At 39.4% G+C, this 23,370-nt stretch overlaps 2 protein-coding genes across 3 annotated transcripts in view; one reads left to right on the top strand and one right to left on the bottom strand.

Moving 5' to 3' along the window:
* Positions 1–16,674, top strand: part of dtx1 (deltex 1, E3 ubiquitin ligase) — an 83,202-nt gene extending 66,528 nt beyond the window's left edge. The window contains exons 4-10 of one of the 2 annotated variants that reach the window (XM_028456980.1): positions 5,050–5,111; positions 5,218–5,379; positions 7,121–7,182; positions 7,295–7,453; positions 11,044–11,205; positions 13,055–13,144; positions 13,222–16,674. In XM_028456980.1, the coding sequence (XP_028312781.1) occupies positions 5,050–5,111; positions 5,218–5,379; positions 7,121–7,182; positions 7,295–7,453; positions 11,044–11,205; positions 13,055–13,144; positions 13,222–13,446 (922 nt within the window). In that variant the 3' untranslated portion in view covers positions 13,447–16,674. Of the gene's footprint in view, positions 1–5,049; positions 5,112–5,217; positions 5,380–7,120; positions 7,183–7,294; positions 7,454–11,040; positions 11,206–13,054; positions 13,145–13,221 lie in introns of both variants that reach the window. The other variant, XM_028456979.1, reaches the window with a different exon arrangement.
* The window catches only part of gapvd1 (GTPase activating protein and VPS9 domains 1), a 748,782-nt gene that overhangs the window by 183,693 nt on the left and 541,719 nt on the right, over positions 1–23,370 (bottom strand). The window lies entirely within an intron of this gene.

Genomic DNA, 23,370 nt, shown 5'->3' with positions numbered 1-23,370 from the left:
GAAGGGAGAGATTGAAACAGTTTATGACCGGGGTGGGAGGGGTCGGCCACAATCTTTCCTGCACGCCTCAAAATCCTGGAGGCGTACAGGTCCTGGAGGGAGGGCAGATTGCAGCCGATGACCTTCTCTGCAGAGTGGATGATACGCTGCAGTCTGGCCTTGTCCTTGGCCGTAGCTGCAGCGTACCAGATGGTGATGGACGAGCAGAGGATGGACTGGATGATGGAGCTGTAGAAGTTCACCATCATCTTTGTTGGCAGACTGAACTTCTTCAGCTGCCGCAGAAAGTACATCCTCTGCTGAGCTTTTTTGATAAGGGAGCTGATGTTCAGCTCCCACTTGAGGTCCTGAGTGATGATGGTCCCTAGGAAGCAGAAGTACTCTACAGAGCTCACTGTAGAGTCTCCCAGGGTGAGGGGGGCTGGGTTCTTCCTGAAGTCTGCTATCATCTCCACTGTCTTTAAAGCATTGAGCTCCAGGTTGTTCTGGCTGCACCAGGACACCAGCCGGTCTGTCTCCCACCTGTAGTCAGACTCGTCTCCATCAGCGATGAGACCGATGATGGTCGTGTCGTCTGCAAACTTCAGGAGTTTGACCGACTGGTGAGAGGAGGTGCAGCTGTTGGTGTACAGGGAGAAGAGCAGAGGAGAAAGAACACAGCCCTGAGGAGATCCAGTGCTGATGGTCCGGGGAGCAGAGATGGTTTTTCCCAGCTTCACGTGCTGCTTCCTGTCAGACAGGAAGTCTGTGATCCACCTGCAGGTGGAGTCTGGCACGTTCAGCTGGGAAAGCTTGTCCTGAAGGAGAGCTGGGATTATTGTATTAAAAGCAGAGCTGAAGTCCACAAACAGGATCCTGGCGTAGGAGCCTGGGGAGTCCAGGTGCTGGAGGATGAAGTGGAGAGCCAGGTTTACAGCATCGTCTACGGACCTGTTGGATCTATAGGCAAACTGCAGGGGGTCCAGGTGGGGGTCGGTGATGTCCTTGATGTGGGAGAGCATGAGGCGTTCAAAGGACTTCATGACCACAGATGTCAGAGCGATGGGTCTGTAGTCATTAAGTCCTGTGATCCTCAGCTTTTTAGGGACAGGAACGATGGTGGAGGCCTTAAAACAGGCTGGTATGGTGCATGTCTCCAGTGAGGTGTTAAAAATGTCTGTGAACACTGGAGACAGCTGATCAGCACAGTGTTTTAAGGTAGAAGGAGAGACAGAGTCCGGTCCACAAGCCTTACGGGGGTTTTGTCTCCTGAAAAGTCTATTCACATCTCTCTCTTTGATGGAGAAAGGTGTCTCTGTAGGAGGGGGGGAGGAGGGGGGGAAGATAGGGGAGAGAGCCTCTGTAGGCAGCTGGGGTGAAACTGTAGCTTTGATGTGGGGGGTGAAGGTGTTGGAGTGAGGCTGGTCAGAGGTGTGAGGAGGGTTGGAGTCAGGTCTGTCCCATTGTCTGTCAAATCTACAATAGAAGTTGGCCAGGCAGAGGTACTATGAGGTAATATGTACCACTTTTGGCTTTTTCTCCTATAAGGGACAGCACGTGTGAGTGAGTTCTGTAGTGTGGCTTGTTATGGGGAAGGTCTGGATTAGAATGCACTCAGCAATCCATCTAAAGGCTGGGATACACTGTGCGATTTTTTTCAGTCATACTCAGCTCAAACTGTGCGACTCATTTGCAGAGCCTGAATGTGCGCAGCTCACGGTTCATGTTCTCACACTATACGGACTGACACTCTGACACGATCTGACTGATCACACTGTACGTTCATACACGACACGTCTGGGTCTTGTTTCCGGAAATGCAACGTACAAATTAGAAGAAGAACTCTGAAGTGTTGCCATTAAAACAGAAGAAGAAAAATAACCCGGAAGGGGAGAGACGCTCGCAATTCTCCACAAAAAGCGCTTTAGAAAAGAAAAGATGATGATGTCACGGACCAGGAACTGGCTGGACAAACGTGGGCAGTACAGTCCGTCAATTCTACGGTGTTCGCGCATGCGCAGTGTGAGAGTTTGAGATAAGTCGGTCCGTGGCACTGTTTCAACTGTGATATCCTCACGAGGAGCGACCAGGATTTCACACACGTTTGATTTTTTTTACGACCATACGATTGCTGATTGGGAGCTGGTCGGGGAGGTATTAATTGGTTCTCGTGACCCCACGTATACTATACGATGCACAACACATGATTTAGCAGAGACTCGGCCCGATCCCAAAAATAGATGCACGCGTAAAAAATTGGCTCAAAATGGGTCAAAAATCGCATAGTGTTTGCCTGCCTTAACTGAGCTTTACATGCTTTTCTGAGAAGTAAAAGCAGCAACACCTATAATAAGTATTTTGATACAAAATAAGCTATAAAATATATACAATAATATATGCGATATTGTAGTTTTACTCGATATATCTGGAATCTCTATATATTGCCCAGCTCTAATTCCTACATTATAAAACAGCCTAAATAAAAACATAAATGTGTATCTGAAGCACACGTGTTTATTTAATATACTTACAGTTTATATACAAGTCAACACATTGCATATTTACTGTTAATTTCATGTTGCTTGTCTTTAAGTTAGACATTAACATTATATCTTCATTACATATTTTCTCATAATTTCTCATGCTCACTCATGTTGTTCTCAGGTATTCAATAATGACTTATTAGACACATTTGTTGCAGACTTTACATTCTTTAACACATTTTGAAAGGAGTGTATATTTGTGGGGCTTGTGATTGGCTGATTTTTCATAGTGACTTACGTCGTTCCTTCCCCTGTGGTAGACGCTAAAATCTCAGTTACAAATCTTACAGAATGTGTAACTGTGTCCCATCCCGCTGCTCTTTACTCTTTAACTCTCCGTCTCATTTTTCAAACATGAGTTCGTTGTTTTTCATCCATCCATATCGCTTCTTAGTTGTTTCTGGATTTGGTCCCGCTGTCGGCACTAATCTCGCAAGAACTGCCACCCAGGCCAGTTCAAGTGGCAGCTCTCGCGAGGCTAGTGACAGCATTCAGTTTGGAGAGGCAGAGGAATAATTTTATTTACTTTTTTTAATTATTATTATTACATTCAAATACGGGATATTTACGGGAAAATACTTCTACGGTATGGTGGGAAAGAAGGGTCAAATATGGGAGTTTCCTGGCCAAAACTTATTTATGGACAGAAAAAGTACGAGCACACTTTGGCGCCTGCGCATAAGCCATCACTCCACACGTCATCCCGGTCTCGGGGACCGCACTGTTTAGTAAAGTCTAAATAGTAAAGTCTGCAGATATTATTACAGTGTGTGCCATCCTGAACCTTTTTTTTTCTAAAGCCTTGTTAAACCTTTACCAGGTAAATGAGATCATTTTGTATATTCAGCGGATGGATTCTGAGATCAATGTCACACTCCAGACCTCAGGGAGCAGAGAGATCTTTAAACAACTAATGTGAGGACTTGAATCAAGACTCTGAGAGTAACCATGTTCAGTCTGAGGATGACAAATGCCACACAGTGTGCGACAGAAATTGATTCTGTTGAAACGTTCGGAAATGTCACAAGAAGCACAGAATCAGAAGTATAAGATCTACTTAGAGAAACATTTGACAAAGTCATTAAACTAACTGCACAGTAAAATCCTTATATTCCTTTGCATACCTAATATTGATAGTAATATATAAAAACCTGATCCAGTGCAGTGAAATACCCAAAAGGGCAATTGAATTCAAACTGGCTGTTGATTCTGCATCACTCTAAGCACATTTTTTGTAAGCCATTGTTTTTCTATCATTGTTGTCTGAGTAGGTATATGATGATGAGTAACATCAAAGCTTAAAGTAGTAGATTTGCAGCAGAAACTAAATAATAAGTATAATCACAGCCAGCTATATTTAAATATAACAAACACAATATAATAAAAACCAACATGTTACTCCTTTTTTTTAGGTCCATAAACCATCTATTAATGGGTACATGTAGTGGAAATGTATATAACAAAATATGTGTTTAATGTATAGTCAATAAACAAAATGTGTGCACCTTTTTCTCAAAAACACATTAAAAAAAGGCTTTTTAGAACAATTTTATACCTTCGGACATAAACTATGGAGGGCTGCCATTTTTGTCAAGATATGACGCACGTTAGTTGATTCCTGTTAGCTGTTGCTAGGCAACAGTGTTTCTTTTCTTTTGCGTCTCTAAACTAAATAACGACACTAAGTCAGAGTTAGCCAGACTGGTGTGGTGTTGGGGGTGGTTGTGTGCTGTGTGTGTATATTCAGAGTTTTTTTTTTTTTTTTTTTTTTGTATATTTTGTATTGTTTTCTATTGAAGATCATGAAGATCAAATGCTTTTGTAATAATAAACTCCCACGCATATTATATAAGTTCTTTAATTTAGTTTGACCTGATCCAACAATGATGCGAGGCTGAAGACACATGTCAGAACTATTAACAGCAATCACTTCCTGATTTTACTATTTATTTCATAGTATTTTTGGTCATCTATCCTGAATCACATGCTACCTGATGTCCTGTGTTCTCTTTGCCTCTGGGTTACATATTCTTTTTTATTTAATATTATATATATTATTTTTTCTTTTCTTTTTTGTTGATGCCTGACTCTGTGGTGTGATGAAAGTGATGCCTTAAAAAGTTTGTGGCCATTCTGAAGCGCAGACTGTAGAGTCTGTAAATCAACTCTCTCAGCTGTCTGTGTGTGACGCTAACCAAATCCAAAGTTGTGTTGAATCAAGACCTGCAGCAGTGCTTTGTGTGTGAGTCATGCTGTCTCATCCCATTGGAGTCATCTGTCACTATGGTGAAGCACAAGTGACATCTTTTCCTGAAGCGTGTTTCATGGCATGCAGAGCAGAACTGTTTCATGCTCTCAGGGTCCGAGGTGATAAACTGTGGTGCATCATTTACTGAACGCTTTAGAGATTACTGCATTTAAGGAAATTACACTTATTATGATAGAAATGTGTACGGACAAAAACAACAATTAGTTGCTTGTTTTCTTGGTTGATTCATCATTTTTGTTTTTTTTTCTTCCTCTATAGTGTTCCTGCTTTACCAGTAAAGAACTTGACAGGCTCTGGACCTGTGCACCCAGCTCTAGCAGGTTAGACAATGTCAGGAAATACATGTCGAATCTTGTTAATACTGAAAGAACTTTACAATTACAGATGTTTTCTTTCTTCTCTGTGTGTATTCCGTATATGCATTAGGTATGACAGGTATCCTGATGTGCGCTGCAGGTTTGCCGGTTTGCCTGACCCGGGCTCCCAAGCCTATCTTGCACCCACCCCCCATCAACAAGAGCGACATGAAGCCTGTGCAAGGCATTAACGGCATGCGGAGCAAAACCAAGAAAAAGCACCTACGGAGAGGTAAGATGAGAAAACTTGAACGTGTAAACACTCGTAAAGGACACCACCATGGTGTGTTTGTGTTAGTGCACAAACAGGGAAGGCTCAAAACAACTAACCACTGCCCATCAACTGACATTTATTGTCCAGTTCCAGCTCTTTTGAGCGTATGCTGATTGTGACTTCGTTCAGTTGTTTTTTTTCTTTCAGGGGATTATCTTTGTCGCTTTAAAGCAGAACTGAGTAACTTGCGCTTAGCACTCCCCTTAAAGATCCCTTTTAGTTATGTCACTGTTGTAAACACTCCGCACTCCCCGCCGCCTGCCCCACCCCACAGCTACATGCGCACCTTTGCTCTCCCAAGACGGTAGAAGAAGGATAACATCAAGAAATGTCTGAAGAGGTGGGTACTATCGAACGTGGACATCGCCAAGTCTGCGTCCAATTTACAGCCTTCTTTTTTTTGAGCTCTCGCCATCCAGCATATACCTTCCTTAAGTGGATCTGTGTTTGAGCCCTCTGTCGATCCGATTCCTGTTTTTTTTTCCTCCTCTCCTCGGACAAAGGTCTTCTTTGCATTTTTTTTGCTGGCTCAACCATGATATAAGTTTGAGAAAAGTGAATTTGTAGACAACCGTGAGCAGCCACAGGGCTGGTGATAGTCTAGCATTAGTGTGTATTGGGCTTTCGTAAAGCATTACGCCTTGTCGCAAGAACGAGAACAGAGCTGCAAGACTGGTACTGGCTCGGAGGCAGGAAAGTTGCAATTGTGGTTTTCTGGCCAGAGACAGTACGGGGCGATGAAAGACCCCCCAATCACCCCATAAACACTTGTATTACCCTCAGAGGGACTACAAGAATGATTTATTAAGGTGGAAAAGTTACTTAGTTCTGCTTTAAAAAAGTATAAAGTGACTTTAAAAGAGACAATGAGAGACACATGGGTCAATCATTCATTTATTCATTCATTGTCTGACCCGCTTGTTCCTCTTCAGGAGGCCAGTCCAGCACAGGACACCAGGGTCGTGTTTTGATTACGTTTACGTGATCACGTATACATAAAATTATTCTCTGCAGTTTAACCCATCCCTGACGGGAGCAGTGGGTCACCAAGAGAATTTCAATCATTTGTGAGTTTGTTTAAATGACTAAAAGCTCTAAATGCACTCTAATTTTGTGATAGCAATCAATTATACATGTTCATGTGGTCTGTTTACATCTTTTGGCTTTGGCTGTAGTGACTAAGACATTTATAGCTTAAACCATAAAGAAGACAGCAACACATTACACAGGGTCTGTTGCTTTACTTACAATTAAGAATTTGAACAGGGTGGCTTTGGGTCTGACTCATGAAACTGTCTGATGACAGTAACCTGTACAGCATCCTATCTTCATTTTTTCCTCTGCATCCTTTGCATACCCATAACACTGTAGCAGATATTTCCCTGGGTTTTCATTTGTTTCACTGGCTGTCCTTCAAATGAAGCTGCTCGGGGAGCAGGGAGGTTTTAGGTATTAGCATTGTTAGCTGTGGATTATTCTCAGCCATGCTAGCCTGCTGCACACAGGATTATTAGAATGGGTGTTGGTGACCATTGTAAAGGTGACCTGTAATATAACATTGACTACCAGCATCTGCACTGAAGAGCTTACTGTAACTGCTTAAGGTTTCATATCTTTTGATCCATTATATTTTTTTTTCCTCTCCTGTCTGAAATTGAAGAGCTTTGTTCTTTAATGCTGATGTCTCTTTTATAACCAGGCAAAAATCCAGAGGATGTGGTTCGAAGATATTCAGAGAAGATCAAAGTGATACCAGATGAGGTAAAAAATGAAAAAGAAACAAAGTAATGCCATCCGTAACCATTGGGTGTTCCTACAATTTAAATAACATTTAAAAAGTGCACGTCAGCAGCATCTTTGTCGCCTTTGGCAGGACTGTACAATCTGCATGGAGAGGCTGGTGATGTCATCGGGCTACGAAGGCGTCCTGCAGCACAAAGGCATCAAGCCAGAGCTGGTGGGCAAACTTGGCAAGTGTGGCCACATGTACCATCTGCTGTGCCTGGTAGCCATGTACAACAATGGCAATAAGGTGAGTGAACGCTTGTCAGCCAGACATTGTTATGATGTCAGTCTCTGCTCAAACTAACACTGTTAAACAGCTCGGTTTTTTACAGGCTCGGCAAATCTGTCATGTCACATTTAATAGAGCAGTACTTTGAAATAAATCTAATCAGTTCAACATGTTTTATGATATTTGGATAAAACTCAAATTAACTGCTTGTGTCTGCAAATGAGAAACATAAAAACACATTAAAGAAACAACCATTAATGCCACAAAAAGTTATCTACTTTCTTAAATACGACAAATTGGGTGAATAAAGACAGTCATTATCCATGGCCAGGCAAGGCAAATTTATTTGTATAGCGCATTTCATACACAAGGCAACTCAATGTGCTTTACATGATAAAACATTCAATTGTTTAAAATCAATAAGAACATTTAAAATCATCAGTAAAATCAATTAAAATCGTCAACAAACACATTACATCAACAACATGACCAAAAATCTCCCTCTCAATCATATGCAATCTTACGAGAAGTTTTGTACATAAGGCTGACATTATTATGACATGACACCTGTCATTAGCATGAATAAGGTGTCATGAAGCCTGTCATTAAGTTGTTGCCCTAACCCTTTGTTTCCTTTATCTATAACCCTAACCCCACAAGATCCCTCCACCTCACACAAAAAATGCAAGCATAGCTCCAAAGGTGTCATAATTTAGCGAGTGACACTTAACTCACTCACTGCCATTGATGTAAATATGCGTCATTTCAAATCTTAACGCTCGCTGCCATTGACGTCAATCTACGTCAATTGTGTTTTTCAACGGGGATTGCTATGAAACACTCTGGCAGAGGTATGTCATGAATATTGGAGTTTTAGTGTGATGTAGTGACCAACTCCTGCCCTGTAGATAGCAGCACTGCAACTTTGGATGAGAAGATCAGCCACGATGGGCATAAATAGCCGAGAAGAAAATGGCAAATCGAGAGCAGACGGTTAGAAAGAAGAAAGTGAGATTGAAAACAATTAGATAGAAGACAATTAGAGAGATGAAGATGAAACCGAAGACGGTGAGAGGGCAGACGGTGAGAGAGAAGACAGTCACACTCGAGCAAAGCATGTGTCGACAAAAGTCGACTATTGAGAGTGTCGCGATTGTAACAGAAGACGATCCATAACCCGGGCAAAGTGGTGAGACTCGACGTGTTCCACGACTCCGCACATCTTCAAAGCCCAGCTCATCTGACGAATCTAAGTCGGATGAATTCAGCGAACCTGATCCAGATTCTTCCGATGATTGGCTGACGTTTGGATCAACCGGGAGCAGCAGAGCGTCGTCCCCAGATGCTCCAGAAAGACATGAAGTAGGTAATAATTAACTTGCCTTATAACTAAAGATTGATTTGATTTGATTTGCTAACTTGCTAGTTAGCAACAAAGCAATCCCCCCTTCCCACCTCCTCCACTCCCCATCACATCAACGACAATTTGTCCCACTACGTTCATATAGGTTACTGTAAAATCTGTTGCCAGTACTGATGTGAAGCAATTTTAAATTTGTGCATCCAGCAGAGATCTCACTCCAGTTGACAGAGCTAAGAAAGCTAAAAAAAATGTATCTTTCTCCACATCACACTGCAGTAAAAATAAACATTTTTTATGGTAATTGTATATATTTCTATAATTTACAGGTTGTGCATCCAGCAGAGGTCTTGGGCAACACTCTGGCTGGCATCAAACAGACTGGCAGCCAAATTAGATCCCCTTCACTGCAATGCCTGGACCCCGGAACGCTGCCACAGAGCTGGATTCCGACGTGCCAGCTGACTTTCTGTAGCTATTCCTGACTGACGAGCTGCTCCAACGTATTATCAATCGGACAAACCTGTATGCCAGTCAGTATTTTCAGGCACATCCTGAAAGTCTGTCACATAGCAGAGGCAATGCTTGGTCGAGTGTCAGTCGCAGAACTTAAATCGTTCTTTGGATTTTCTTTTCTCGCAGGTTATATCAAAAAGCCAGACCTTGAACTGTACTGGAGTGTGGATGAAGTAGATGCAACACTCTATTTCAGTCAGACCATTTCAAGGAATAGATTTCAAATAATTTGGAGATTCCTTCATTACAATAATAATGTAATTATTGTAATGAATAATTACAAGACTGACCTGGGGGTGGGGTAAAGAGTTATGCGGCACAATGAGAGGGTGCTGGTGGTAGCGTGGCAGGACATACGGTTAGTGAAGATGGTGACAGCCTGCCACCGAGATAGGATGCAGAGGGTTGAGGTGTAGCAGAGGAGAAAGAAAGTCAAGGTTAAAACCAGAGTGTGTGTTGTTCCAAATATGCATGTATAACGCATATGTCCTCTACAGAGCCAGAAACCCTGGGGAGTGTAAAACTCTGTTAGAGTTCATGCTCAGAGTAGTAAAGTCCTGGATGGCTAAAGGCGGGCATACACTGTGCGATTTTGGCCGATTTTCAACTCGTGCATCTATTTTGTGGGATCATGCGAGTTTCTGCTAGATCGTGTGTCGTGCATCGTGTAGTATACATGGGGGTCATGAGACGTGATAAACACCTCACGACCATCTCCTGATCGGCAATCGTATGGTAATCAAACATGTTTGAAATCCAGTCGCTCCCCGTAAGGTTTTCTCACAGCTGAAGCAGTGCCACGGACTGGCTTACCTTAAACTCTCCCGCTGCGCATGCGCGAACACCGCAGGACCGCTGTAAAATTTGACGGACTGTACTACCCAGTCTGTCCATCACATCACCGTATTTTCTTTCTTAAAGCAATTTTTGCTGAGATTTGTGAGTGTCTCTCCACTTCCGGGTTCTTCTTCTTCGTCTGTTTTAATGGCGACCCTTCAGAGGTAGGACTGATGACAACATCACTGTAGAAGCATAACTGTTGATATCATCATTGTAGAGGAATAGCTGACAACATCATCACTGTAAATGATGAATACATTTAAATAAGTTCATATATGAAATGTAAAAATTGTAATTGTACATTGTTGTATATTTGTAAAATACTAATAAATCTGCCATCAAAAGTCTGGACTCAGTGTTGTTTTTGTTGTTTAATAGAAGGAAACCAATGTTCAGATATTATAGTTGTCACTAAATCAAAAAAAAATTGCCTCAAAGTCACTTTTCAGAAAAGCTTTTTTTCTTCTTTTTGTCAGAAACTGGCCTTTTGTGTGAAATTTGCCTCAATTCAACTGCTAGAAACAATAAGTTTTTTATGATGAAAGTAGAGAGTCTATTCTTTCAGAATCTCAGATTTTAGATTGTCATAGTACAAATTATTCTGTGGGTCAAAATGCTCTAAAATGGCTGGCAGTGAGGAGGTAGCTGTTCTGAAAATGGCTGGCAGCCAATGAGTTAATGACACATTATTCATGCTAATGACAGCGTAATGTCCGCCTTGTGTATAAAACTTCAAGTAAAGTGTTACTGTTTGCAGATAAATTCAAACTTTTCTTTCAAACAGATTTTTCAAACAAAAAATTTAAAAAACCAGACCATCACATTAAAACTCATTCAAATCATGAGCTGTATCTTTCCTTAATAAACATTTCCCTCTTGTCCATCAAAGCAGGATGGCAGTCTTCAGTGTCCAACATGTAAAAACATCTATGGCGAGAAAACAGGCACACAGCCCCCTGGGAAGATGGAGTACCATGTAATCCCTCACTGCCTGCCTGGCTACCCAGACTCCAAAACCATCAGAATCGTCTACGACATTCCTGCTGGAATCCAGGTAAATATGTCTTCCTTGATTTTATCTTTGTGCTCTGACCTGCTGCTCCTCTTATTTTACGAGTGGAGGTGTCACTGCAATGGACCAGAAATATCTATGGACAGCCGCTGGGTGTTCATGAATATTGCAAACACAGATCACAGCTAAGAAACTCATCAGACACTACAGTCAGATTTGTTGTGTATAAATCAGGACTGTGTATATCAGGACTGTGAATGCTATCATTTTACCATTTTGTGTTATTTTTAATTCATTAAAATAAATAATTGATGTTTTTTTTTTTTTTTTTTTAGAAAATTTTATTGAAAAATGTGCAATACATAACATTTTAGCAAAATACTGAGAATTTTAAATGGCTGAGCATAACTACATACAAAAAAAACATATACACAAACAGAAAAGCATGGGCAAGAACGTCATGATTGAAACGGTTAAAGGTTTTTAGTGATTCAAAATACGGTAACAAGGATTGAGTGATAGTAGACAGTGTTCATTCATTATGTCTTCATTGTGCAGAAGCCTGTTTGCAACACTTCCAGATTGTAAATATCAACTGGAATATTCATACAGTATTATAATTATTAATAACTAGTGGTACACATAAGTGGTGCACAGGTGTGCATGGGTGACTAAAATAACTAATGTGCATGAAATCAAATATTGAAACGTGCATTTGTGCACCTGAGATTTTGGGATTGATAGAATTTGGGCCTTTTATTCAGCAGTTCTCTCATATTGACACTTATATTTTCTAATAGTATAAATTCAATTATTTGCGCACATTATTTTAATGGCCTATCTTGGTTATTTTTGGAAAATAGTTTTTTTGTAATTTTATTTGTAATAACAATACTTCCATTTAATAAACCCAAACCAGACTTCAAGCCAAAACCTTTGAAATGAACACAAAATGAAATTACATATTTTACCTTCATACGTGTAACTGTTTTTGAATAAACACAATTTCTATGCAATAACTTGTCATTTGCAAATCCACAAGATGGGGTTAATCATGATTCATTACAGTCAGATTACAATTATTATTACACCTCTAGTATATATGTAAAGAAAATTGAAAAATGTGGAAAAAAATATTGCTTGCAATTTAACACCAGATCTTTTACTGGCAGGATTCCAGCAGATTTCCCTGGTATGGTGGATTTAAATGAAATCAATAAACTGACCTTTTCCCACCATAAAGCGAGAACAACACTCCAAGAAAAACATGGGGGTGGGGACATATAAACACATCACAGCAGCACATCTCATGATCTTTATATAACACATGAAAAACATTCATTGGGTAAAGTTCTATATACCATAAAAGAAGAAAAAACAGAAAATGTATACATTAAAAAGCTTTTGAATCTTTTGTGTACCAAAGTACGGTACGTAACAATCACTTGAGATCAATGTTTTATTAGCCCATCTAATCTACAGTATCAGCCATTGAATCAATATTGAATGATTGAATTAATGAAAAGGGCTAACATGCATGTACAAAATATACATTCTTGGTTGAATTGGGTTAAGTTCGGTTTATATTTAGGTAAATAAATGTGCTATGATCAACTTCACTGAAAATGCAGGGAAACCAGCAAAAAAAAACTATAATTATCGACTTCTTCATTGAGAAGTTTTAATCTTAAACGCCCACCCACAAGATATTCATTGTCTTGGGAGTACCTCTCTATGGATACTTTTGGAAATAATTGTCTTAAATCAATTAAAATGATTTTCATGAACAAAAACATTGTTAATAATGCTGTTGACATTTCCCACTCAATTAGGTCCCAATTGGTGGAGAAGAAAGTATAATGTGTGTTTTGTTTGTGACATTTTCACATAGACCAATGAGCACCCCAACCCAGGGAAGAAGTTCAGCACACGAGGGTTTCCTCGACACTGCTATCTTCCCGACACTGACAAAGGCAGGAAGGTAAAAGCACACACCAGTGCCAGGAAACATTTACTGTTGGACTGTTGAACATCTTTTTTTTTTTGGTGTGTTTCCAGGTCCTGAAGCTGCTGATTATGGCCTGGGATCGACGCCTCATTTTCACCATTGGCACATCCAGCACCACGGGGGAGTCGGACACTGTGGTGTGGAACGAGATTCATCATAAGACAGAATTCGGCTCTAATCTGACAGGCCATGGTTACCCTGACCCAAACTACTTGGACAATGTCCTGACGGAGCTGTCAGCTCAGGGAGTGGGAGAGGACAACCTAAAGGACTGACAGGCTAATGAACTGCAGCGCAGTCCATGATGACCCATAATCCACCACGAGAGCAGGGACACTGCATGATGGGCCAACGTGCAGCATACACACTTCACTATCACAATGCAAATGCCTGCTGCAGGAATGGAACCACATCAGGAGCGGCAGCAGACTGAAACAAATGGTTTGTTTGCACAAGCAAGGATTTCCCATCTGCGGTCTTTTCATTCATTTCTTGAGCATATTTGTCAACTGCAAAGTCTCTTAGAGAGTTCAAATGCAAATTAATGTTCATGTTTATACATTAAAACTCCCTTAGATTCTAACTCTGCACATAGAGTCGGGTCATGATGGGTCAATGGTTTTTGTAGGCATATTTATCAATGCTGAACTCTGCACTGAATGCATGAATCTAACCAGCGCTGCATACAGAATGTTTAAGCAAATATCTGCGATAGAGAAAAGAGTCAATGGATAAGTCATTGTCTGCTGTACTGATGGATGAGGATTTCTGTTTTTAGAAGTGGTTTTTTTTAAAAAAAAAAAAAAAAAGAAGAAGATCCCAGATTATTTGATTTAATCTTAACTTTTATATTTCATGATCTTGTTTGTTTTTGTCGAGAAGGTCTTAGAGATAAAGATGTCAATCCAGGTTACATCAGGTTTTTAGCGAAGATGTGATTGAACCTGAGTTATTTAGTAAAATGGTCATGTGTTCTGCATTGCATGACTTACAGTGGAACCGCAATTTTCAATTTCAATTCAGTCCTAAATGTTGCTGTTCAGCAAAGATGTTCAAAAACAGACACTTTTTTTCCATTAGGTATGAATGTAAAATTGGCATTCCTGACCCTAACAAGCTTTTTCAAGGGTTTGACTGATTCAGAACCAACAAATATGCTGTAAATCTTTTCAAAAATAAATAAGCAATAGCCTAACCCTTGCCTGTACAGAGGTTGCTGACGTTTAGCGGCTAGTAATCAGTGCTCTGACCCCAGTGGCCTTGGTTCACGTACCAGTCAGAGAAAAGGAATGCAAATGGCTGCTAGTACACGTTTCTCTTTGGGTCGTGACAGTTGGTGTCACTGCTGCCTCACAGCGAAGGGTTGTGAGTTAGAACCACAATGAGCCTGGTATCTTGCTGTAAATTTCATATGCTTTTGGTTTTCTTGGTTCCTACCACAGTCCAAGAATATATACAGTATGATGATATGATCTCCCACACCATAGGCCTATCCTTACAAACAGTTGGTTGGAGAACCCCAGGATTTGAAACCCCAACTCTAATTGCCTCTGTGTACTTTCATGGTCTCTGACTATACTGTAGATGTATCAAACGTCAGTGTTTCAGTAGAAAAAACAGTATACTTTTGCTTTTTCTATCTTATGATGTCCGAGTTTGAATGAATCCTTTATTGACACTTTTCAAAACATACAAGAAACCATGTGCCTTTAAAAACCATTCATTAGGCACATAGAGACATGTGACATAAGCATTGATATTTACTTTATTTATTGCAGCTATTCAAGCCCTGGTACACACATGCAGAGAGAGAGAAAGAGAAAATCTAATTTGGTAACTTGCTGCAATCAAAGAACGGTCTGACTTGAACAGCTAACTCGCCTACTGCTTTTACAAAGATAATTTGCCTGAAATAATTATTGGGATGCATGTTTACTACTGTGGTTGTAGTTTATGGCAGTCATATTAAGATACTGTTAAAGGTGATTTTACCCCTCATGTTAAAGAGATGGCTGTCTTGTGAGCTAAAGCCAATCTCCCCCCTATTCGTTGATGCGTCTTTTCTGTTAGCTTATCCAAACAAGCTAGTGCTTCTTACAAAATAGGTACAATTGATTTAACGTGCCAGTTTGTATGAGTTTTTTTTTTTTTGTGCAAAAACAGCAAGGTTTTTGAAAACAAGGAAATACCATTTCTCTAGTCAGTAGGTCTCAGGCTGTGTTTGCTAGCTGTTAGCTTGGTAGGGATATTTCTTTTAAAATGGCGTGTTTTTGGATGAAAATTAGCCTACTTTGCCAACAAGAAAATCTAAACTATATCAGTCAGTATTGTACACCTATGTTGTTTGGTTAAGCTTGTGGACTGTGTGTGAGTGTAAACAACTGAAATACGACCTTAAGCTGGTTTTAGCGTGTTATAACATGAGAGGCTAACGTTCAGAAGTAGATTTTGTGCTGCACTCCAAGGTTGTTTTCATTTGTTCTGTTGACACTGATGAAACCTGCGTTATTACTCTCCCAGTTAGCTAACACAGGCATTAGCGCCATCAATCATACTGACTCTTTGACGGTTTAGTCTGTTGTTGCTCACTCAGAGGCATTCATGTGTTGGCTTTCAGCCCTCCAGAGGGGTATTCCATAAAGGAGGGTTAATAAACTTTCCATAAACTCTGGGTCAATATACCCCGCGAAGGGAAACTCTGGGTATCGGATTCCATTACAGCTGGTATGAAGTGGGTCAATCAACCCTGAATATGTAAACCTTGGATTACTAATGTGCACGCGCACGCTAAAAAGCCATCATCAATGGATCGAAGGTTACACGAACTACCATGGTAACCACCCGGAAGAGAGTGATTTATTCACCCCGATGGGTGAAATAAGCAGGTGTTCGAGGAATATGAGCCTGTTCTAAAGGTGCATTCACACTGAACGCACCTTCAGTAACTATAGTGGATTAAATCACCCGTGATTAGTCAAGCTTTTTGGTCCCTTCATCACTTTATCGCTTCAGTGACGTGACGAGCGGGGAATAATATGAATAAAATGTGTCTGGAGAGACGTGGCAGCAGCAGAGGATGGCTGCATAGAAAGCCCTCCTTTTACACTGGCTATAAAGACAGTGACTTCCGCTTGATATCACATCATTTATATTGATTTTTAATGTAATATAATCGCCAGAGTCATCTCAATGTCCAAAAAATATCAAAAAAAAGAAAGACTGAAGCGGGACGCAAACCTGTGATCCATTGCTGTCAAGAGCGGTGTCTTAATTCAGTGTGCCATCATAACTTCAAAAATGCGTGATCTATAGATCAAACTGTATGACAATATAAAACAATAATCGAGCCTCAAAACTGGATCTATTTCACTTGTCATCTCCCCTATATATTCTCCACAGGTTTGTATCCAGAGAACGTCAGTAAATGTTTTAATGCAGAACAACCTCTCAGTGACTTTCACTGAATGCTCTGCATCCACAATGTTATAAAGAAAACTAGTTTTCAAAATAAAATTACAAAAAAAACATAAAGCAACACATTAGTAATGATGTGAGCATGTCTGTGGTGTGTGATGTGTTTCAGAGAAGAGTGTCAAGCTACATTAAAGTGTTCAGAAACGGTGTTCAGGTGGGCGTAGCCAGGTAGAAACCCAGGGTTTCTTTGACAAAACCTGCCAGCGACCAGGTTTACTTCACGGACAATGTTGCCATGGTAGCATACTCAGAGAAGAACATAAGTTGCATTTAGGAATGGGATACTCAGAGTTTCCCTCATTTGAGCCCGAACATACTCAGAGTTTGAACATAACCTACTTTATAGAATACCCCTCTGGACAATAAGTTGAACACACAGATGTTTTAACAGTTTTGCCTTTGGAGATAAGGTGTTGCGATCACAAAAAGCCTATAATTTGCTCATCTACACTGTGTAGAATCTCCATAACTGTTTAAAATTATATTTATATATATATATATATAGCAGCTTACATTTTTTGAAGGTCTTTGGTGGAGATGTTGGGATGTTTCTCTGCATTATGATTAAAGTTACCCCAGTGCTGCACCAGTCATCCATATATATATTTGATCTCTTTTAATTAGCTGGAAGGTTGTTAGGAGGTTTAGTGTGAAGGGTTCATTTTGGGGTAAATCTTAGTCTTCCAAAGCCCTCATTAGGGTACCTCTTTATCAAGCCTTTCTTTTAGTTAAAAAAATAGAAGTTTTTCTTTTAAATGTCTTTTTTAAAAGTTTGTGTTTTTAACTATGCCAGCAATGCTTTAAAGAAATATCGTACAAATATCAAGTATATATAATTAAACATTTGCAGGCATACCTTTAAATTCAAGCTGATTTTCAGTCACTTGTGTAATGGTGATTTATTTTTATACTCTTCTATATAGAAATATAAAGAATCACCCACATATCTGTACATAGGCACAAGTTAACATTATTACATGAAATCTGACAAACACTGTCAGTATGTCAGGGACTGAAACATGTATGACTTGTTATAGATGTCTTATCTATAGTAGTTAGTAGGCCTATATGCTGCTGTTGTGATCTTTATGTAGAACCTTTGTAGTTGATGCCCAATGGGACGCTGATAAATAAAGTCATGGTGTTTCCATTTTAGGGTTGGTGAGCATGCAGATTTAGCAGCATTAAGATGGCCGTCCTCTCCTCCTGAACGGGACGTTAATCTTTTTTTCTGCACATTTATGAAATTAAGGAAAATATATTTGTCGAGTTATAACTCTCTAGTATTGATGGTGGCTGAGTAATCTCAAAGGTTTGTCGTTAACTCAAGTAAGTAACACATGGGACAGTTTTTGGCCTGTTAATCTTATTTATCTTATTGTAAAGTTGTTAACCCATAAAAACCATTTTTGAAAACCTTTTCTCCAAGAAACATTTTGTATTTCAATTTAGGTTTATTGTTTCATGACCTAAAAGTCAATCATCCTGCTTCATATTCACACTGAACCCACATGTTTTTTTTTTGCTGTGCAATACTTGTTTCAGTCTACCAGGGGTGTCCAAACTTGTTTCACAGAGGGCCAAATATGGAATATATACATAAAGTAATACAATTCTATTCTATTGAATATTCATGTTGTGAAAAGCTAAATAAATAATTAATAAGAAAAAAAAATTGTTCTGTCAGTTTCTCAATCAAACAAGCACAGCGAGAGACAATGAGGACAAAAATGTTAGTTTTTGCTCTATAAATGTTTGTTAATTCTGTTTGTTTGAGAAAATCCTTGCCTATTTTTTGATAGTTTTTATTTATTTGATTAGGTTATCATTATTAGGTTCAAATTTATTTGAAATGGTCAATGGCCATTCAATAAGTTAAATATAAGAGCAATACTAACACCTATAGGCACATAGGTTTTAAGGTAGAGGCCTGTCACAACACAAATTCATTTCTCGGGGCTTGGAGACAGCAAACATCCCAATCCTATGAACAAAACTTGTGTTAACAATAACAAATCTGCTCTGGCGTAACGTATACGCATGATGCCCCCTTCACATTTCTGCCTGTTCCCTCATTTTTGCATCCCTGCTCACACAGCAATGGTGACAAGGCTGCCATGAAAGGTTTATATCCTCACTTCATGTCGCCCGAGGATACTTTGACGTACAAACGACCAACCACCCAAACCACCACCCACAAACACAATTCAACCCTATAACCATTGATGGATTTATTCTTCACAGTTTTCATCAATCTTCCCCACATCCTGCTCTACTTTAACGCATGAGCAAATACTGATCTACTTTTGCTAAATAGAAAAAAGTGAAATAAAACACAGGGAATACAGAATAGCGCATGCTTCTGTCACAGCACACATTTCCCAACCTAAGCTTCCCATGATCACCATTTGTTTATTTACCATTGCCCTTGGTTACAGAAAACAGACCATTTATTTTAAACAAGAGTCAGCTGGAAAAGCTTCTTCAAATAATCATTTTTGGCATGATTTTGGTCAATTACTGTTTTTAACCTGCCTGAAAAAAATGCAAACAAGCAGCTCTTATAGACTGAACCTAATCAAGCAAGTTAGATTGAAGGGGTGGGACATCCTGTTGAACTAGCCAATCAGAGTTAATAATGACAATGTGGGAAGATAAGACATATAAATACCAGTTAATTGATATGAAAAGATGTCATTTCAGTTGACTACAATATTAGTTGGATAAAATTAAGAATTTTAAAATTTTGATTTAAAACATAATTGAAATTTGTTACCAAAAATAAAAATGAATGACAGAATGAACTTAAGGGCTGATAAATATGTAATTCTGATCATTTTCAACGTACTTCCTAGGTGAGCTAAAACAGACGTTTTCGAGCCTGATTCTGTCCCAAGTGTTAGTGCATTAAACTACTACTTTTTTCCGTGCTGTATTGCGTTTTACAAACCAGGTAAATCCAAACATTCGTTTCCCCGACCTTTCCGTTAATGCGTTGGTCTTGGTCTTTAGACTTTTCAGGTGTGTACAGATCTATATGGGAATAAAAATGTTGTTTGACTGAAGAAGAAAGAAATGGTCTTTATGCAATTAGCTATTTCTAAGCCCTAATACATAACTAATGTGTAGCAGGAGGGCAAGATTTTATTGTTTGGTGGTCATGAAGTTTGTGTTTATGTGCTGCCAACATCCCAGATTTTAGACAAAGAAAGCGGGATGTTTGCGTGCTATGTAAAAATATCTATTTTTGAAGAACTCCTACATGACATTGCTGAATTACTTATATTAGGAGGTGTTTCCTTTGATGAGAAGTGGGATAAGGGATGAAGTAACTTTGTCATGAAGTATAAAGTATTTACAGTATTGTGTATGTTTGTGTATGTCTGTGGAAATGTGTGCGACCGCAGGCCAGCAGGACATCCAGTCATCAAAGTTGAGGGTTCATGTTGGTTATATTTTTCCTTGGGGTGCATGTAAAATATACTGTGAACCAGTTTTCTGACATTGATCTTTGTTGACCGACACCACAGCCTCTATGTAGGATCATTACCCTGGTTTTTCTCGTGATTTATCACTGTGGTTTTTAACTTACACGATCCAAATGAGAAGTTTTCTATTTTGGCTTGAATGAGGACGTGCTAGCGTTTGGCTACCTTCCCCACTCTTTTGACAACATGTGAAACATCTAAATGTTTTACAATTTAAGTGCCCATTTTGAAGATGTTTTCAAATCATTTTTCTGGTTTGATTTTTCTAAAGCAATGTCTGCATCATGTGTTTATTGTGGTTCACAGAGAGTCTGATCCAAACAGAATATATGGAAAGATGAAACTATAAAGGGCTTCTTTAATCTATCAGTCTTTATTGAAATGTGATGATCTCGTTGCATGTCTGTGTGTTTCTTGTGGAAAAATAAACGTGTCCTCCCCAGGGGTGGATTCTTTGGCCTTTTGTCATCATGTCTTTTTTGTGTTTTGCTCTTTTTTAACTATTGACAGGGCGTCGTCCTCCATCTAGCTCCTCCTCCTTATTCCTCAGCTCCTTGATAGTTAACAATGAGACTTGTTAAAGCTGTGGTGTTGACTGGCATTAAAATCATTTGTGATCATTGCCTCTCCTTCTGCACTATCCTGATTGGATGGCAGTGTTAATTTCATTCACGAATAAAACATATTTCAGTTTTATTTCACAATGCACTTTTTGAATCGCTCCAGTGACAGGTAAAACCCTGTCAGTTACAGAACTGCTTGTTTCTGATGCACTATATCTAAGATTGTACAGTGTGGATAGGATTTTCAGCAGTAAAAGGCAGTAAGAAGAACCGGGTGAAGGAATAGCACCTCACTCGCCTTCTCATCAGTGAGGTACGTCAAAAACCCGTACGTCCATTTTATCCGAGAAACCACTCCGAGACCTGGGAAAACCCTCAATTTAGAATTTGCTTTTCTCATGCACTCCCGGGCTAGACGAATCCTAGAGCATTTTAACCGTTCTAGGCTAATGTGAACATGCTAAGTCTAGGGCAGATCAGGCATGCAAATTCTACTTTGATTTAAATCAGCGGAATCTTAACGTTTCGATCCTCAGAAGTTAGACCCAACAGGTCCTGAGCTCAACAGAATATGGTCTGAACCCGACACTATTCAAATCTGTGCACACACAGCTCAAGAATGAGTCAAGAAGGAGCTGTTTATATGTTTTTTTGTATTATAACTTATTCATTTGCCAGAGGCCAGCCTTTCATTGGCCTCCCCGGCCTCCTCAGCATATATTTGTGCAACTTTCTTGCATCAATCAAAAAGTATCCGCTGAGCACTCACCTGTTGGGTCCAGTTGGGTTCGGGCAAACATCTGCAGCTGTAGCACTATGAGCTGATAATATAACACTAAAAGGCTCATATACAGATGTGAAACAGCAAGGAGGGGCAAGACCCGTGTGGATGTTTGTGGAAACTCACTGGTAAAACGAGATTCTAAGAGAGAGAGAGCGAGAACAGACACACTGCCCTGTGAGTGCTAAGAAGAAACAAATGATTTAGTCGCTGGCATGCTTCACCTCCACCAATTTCCTCTTTCTGTCTTTCATACTGTACAATCTGAGTTGTAGTTAATCAGAAACAAGCAGCTTTTTTCTGTCACTTTGGAGGGAGATACTAAAACCCAGAAACATCCGGAAACAATTCGGAGACAGACTACTGGAGACAGAGTAAATTCTGCCCCGTACTACATGCTGTAAAATCACCAAGTTATCATTGTACCAGGTTTTTAGAGCTACTATCTTCACCAGGCAGCAAATATTTATTCATCTTTATTGTTTAATAGGGTTTTATTTACCGGCAAGTAGTTCCTACTGCATATTTACAAGTTTATAAATATTATTTTATTTTTTATTTATCTATTTATTTATTTATATATATATGTATTTATTCATTTTTTTAAAAATGATTTTAATATTGTGCATAGTTCCTGTTATGAACATATACGTAGACTACATCTGAATGAGGTAGCCTTTTAAATAATAATAATTAACAAATACATAAATAATAAAAATACAACTGGTTTCCAAGCGTTTCCGAGCAGTAGGAACTACTCGCCGGTAAATAAAGCCCAATAAAACTCTGTACAACAATAACCATGTATAAATATTTGCTGCCTGGTAAAGATAGTGGCCCTAACAACCAGTACAATGATACATTTGGTGATATTACAGCCTGTGCATGTATTACGGGGCAGAATTTACTCTGTCTACGAAATGTTTCTAATGTTTCCGGGTTTTAGTATCTCCCCGCTTTGGAGCAATTCAAAAAGTGTGCTGTGAAAGCAAACTGAGCTGAATCATGCCTGAGTCTGTGACTTTCCCTATGTGAAAGCAACCTAAGGTGTAATGAAAGGCAGGATGACTACATCTACATTTACAGGCTGAAGCTTTAACTTTGGTTCTATTTTTTCCCTGAGCTTTCCTCCTACCTGCAGGTGTGCCATGCCTCACTGCTCTCTGCACTTGGCTGTTAGCTACAGGAATCTAAAGATGTGCGTTTTATTCAAATTTCTTTTAAAGAATGACAGCAAAGAAACATTAAACATGGCTCGACTCATGGAAAAAGTGACAGTACAAGCAGGAAAAGTGCTTGGCTCAGATTCTGCTTCACATTGTTTCTGGAAATGACGCAGTTATGCTGAGAGGTTGCCTTGTTATCATGCTACATGGATGCTCCATAATGTTTACAATGCATGACAAGTTTCATATATTCATCAAAAGATTTAAAAACTAGACATTAGGTTAGACATGAATAATTGTGTCCAATCAGTGGCTAATATAGTGATAAACTAGTGTGAAGATTTTAAAGGTGAATATAATTAAAGCTTTAGTTGGACAACATTTCTAATTTAATCGGTTGCAACTAAAACTAATTCTCATGATTAAAATAAGACTAGCCTTACACCCATTGTGAGAGGTACAGACATAAATGATGGATGCATTACACAAATAAACAAAGATGAAATCTAAAATAGAAATAATGTTGTGAAAAGATGCATAAACTAAATTATAGTTTGCATCTAAATTAACACCTGTTTGGCAAATGGTTTCTGCAGGAGAATATTAAGAAGGCCTTTCACATATCTGCTTCTGCTTCCAGAATGTGTCACTTCTTGTCACCCTCCTTCTCTTCTTCACCCTGTTTACCTGAAGCACCATCTGACCTGTGCCACCTGCTTACCTCTCA

Source organism: Gouania willdenowi, chromosome 9, assembly GCF_900634775.1.
Source record: "Gouania willdenowi chromosome 9, fGouWil2.1, whole genome shotgun sequence".
NCBI lineage: Eukaryota > Metazoa > Chordata > Actinopteri > Blenniiformes > Gobiesocidae > Gouania > Gouania willdenowi.
The sequence above is the reverse complement of the archived record's forward strand: the minus strand, read 5'-3'. Positions and strand labels throughout refer to the sequence as shown.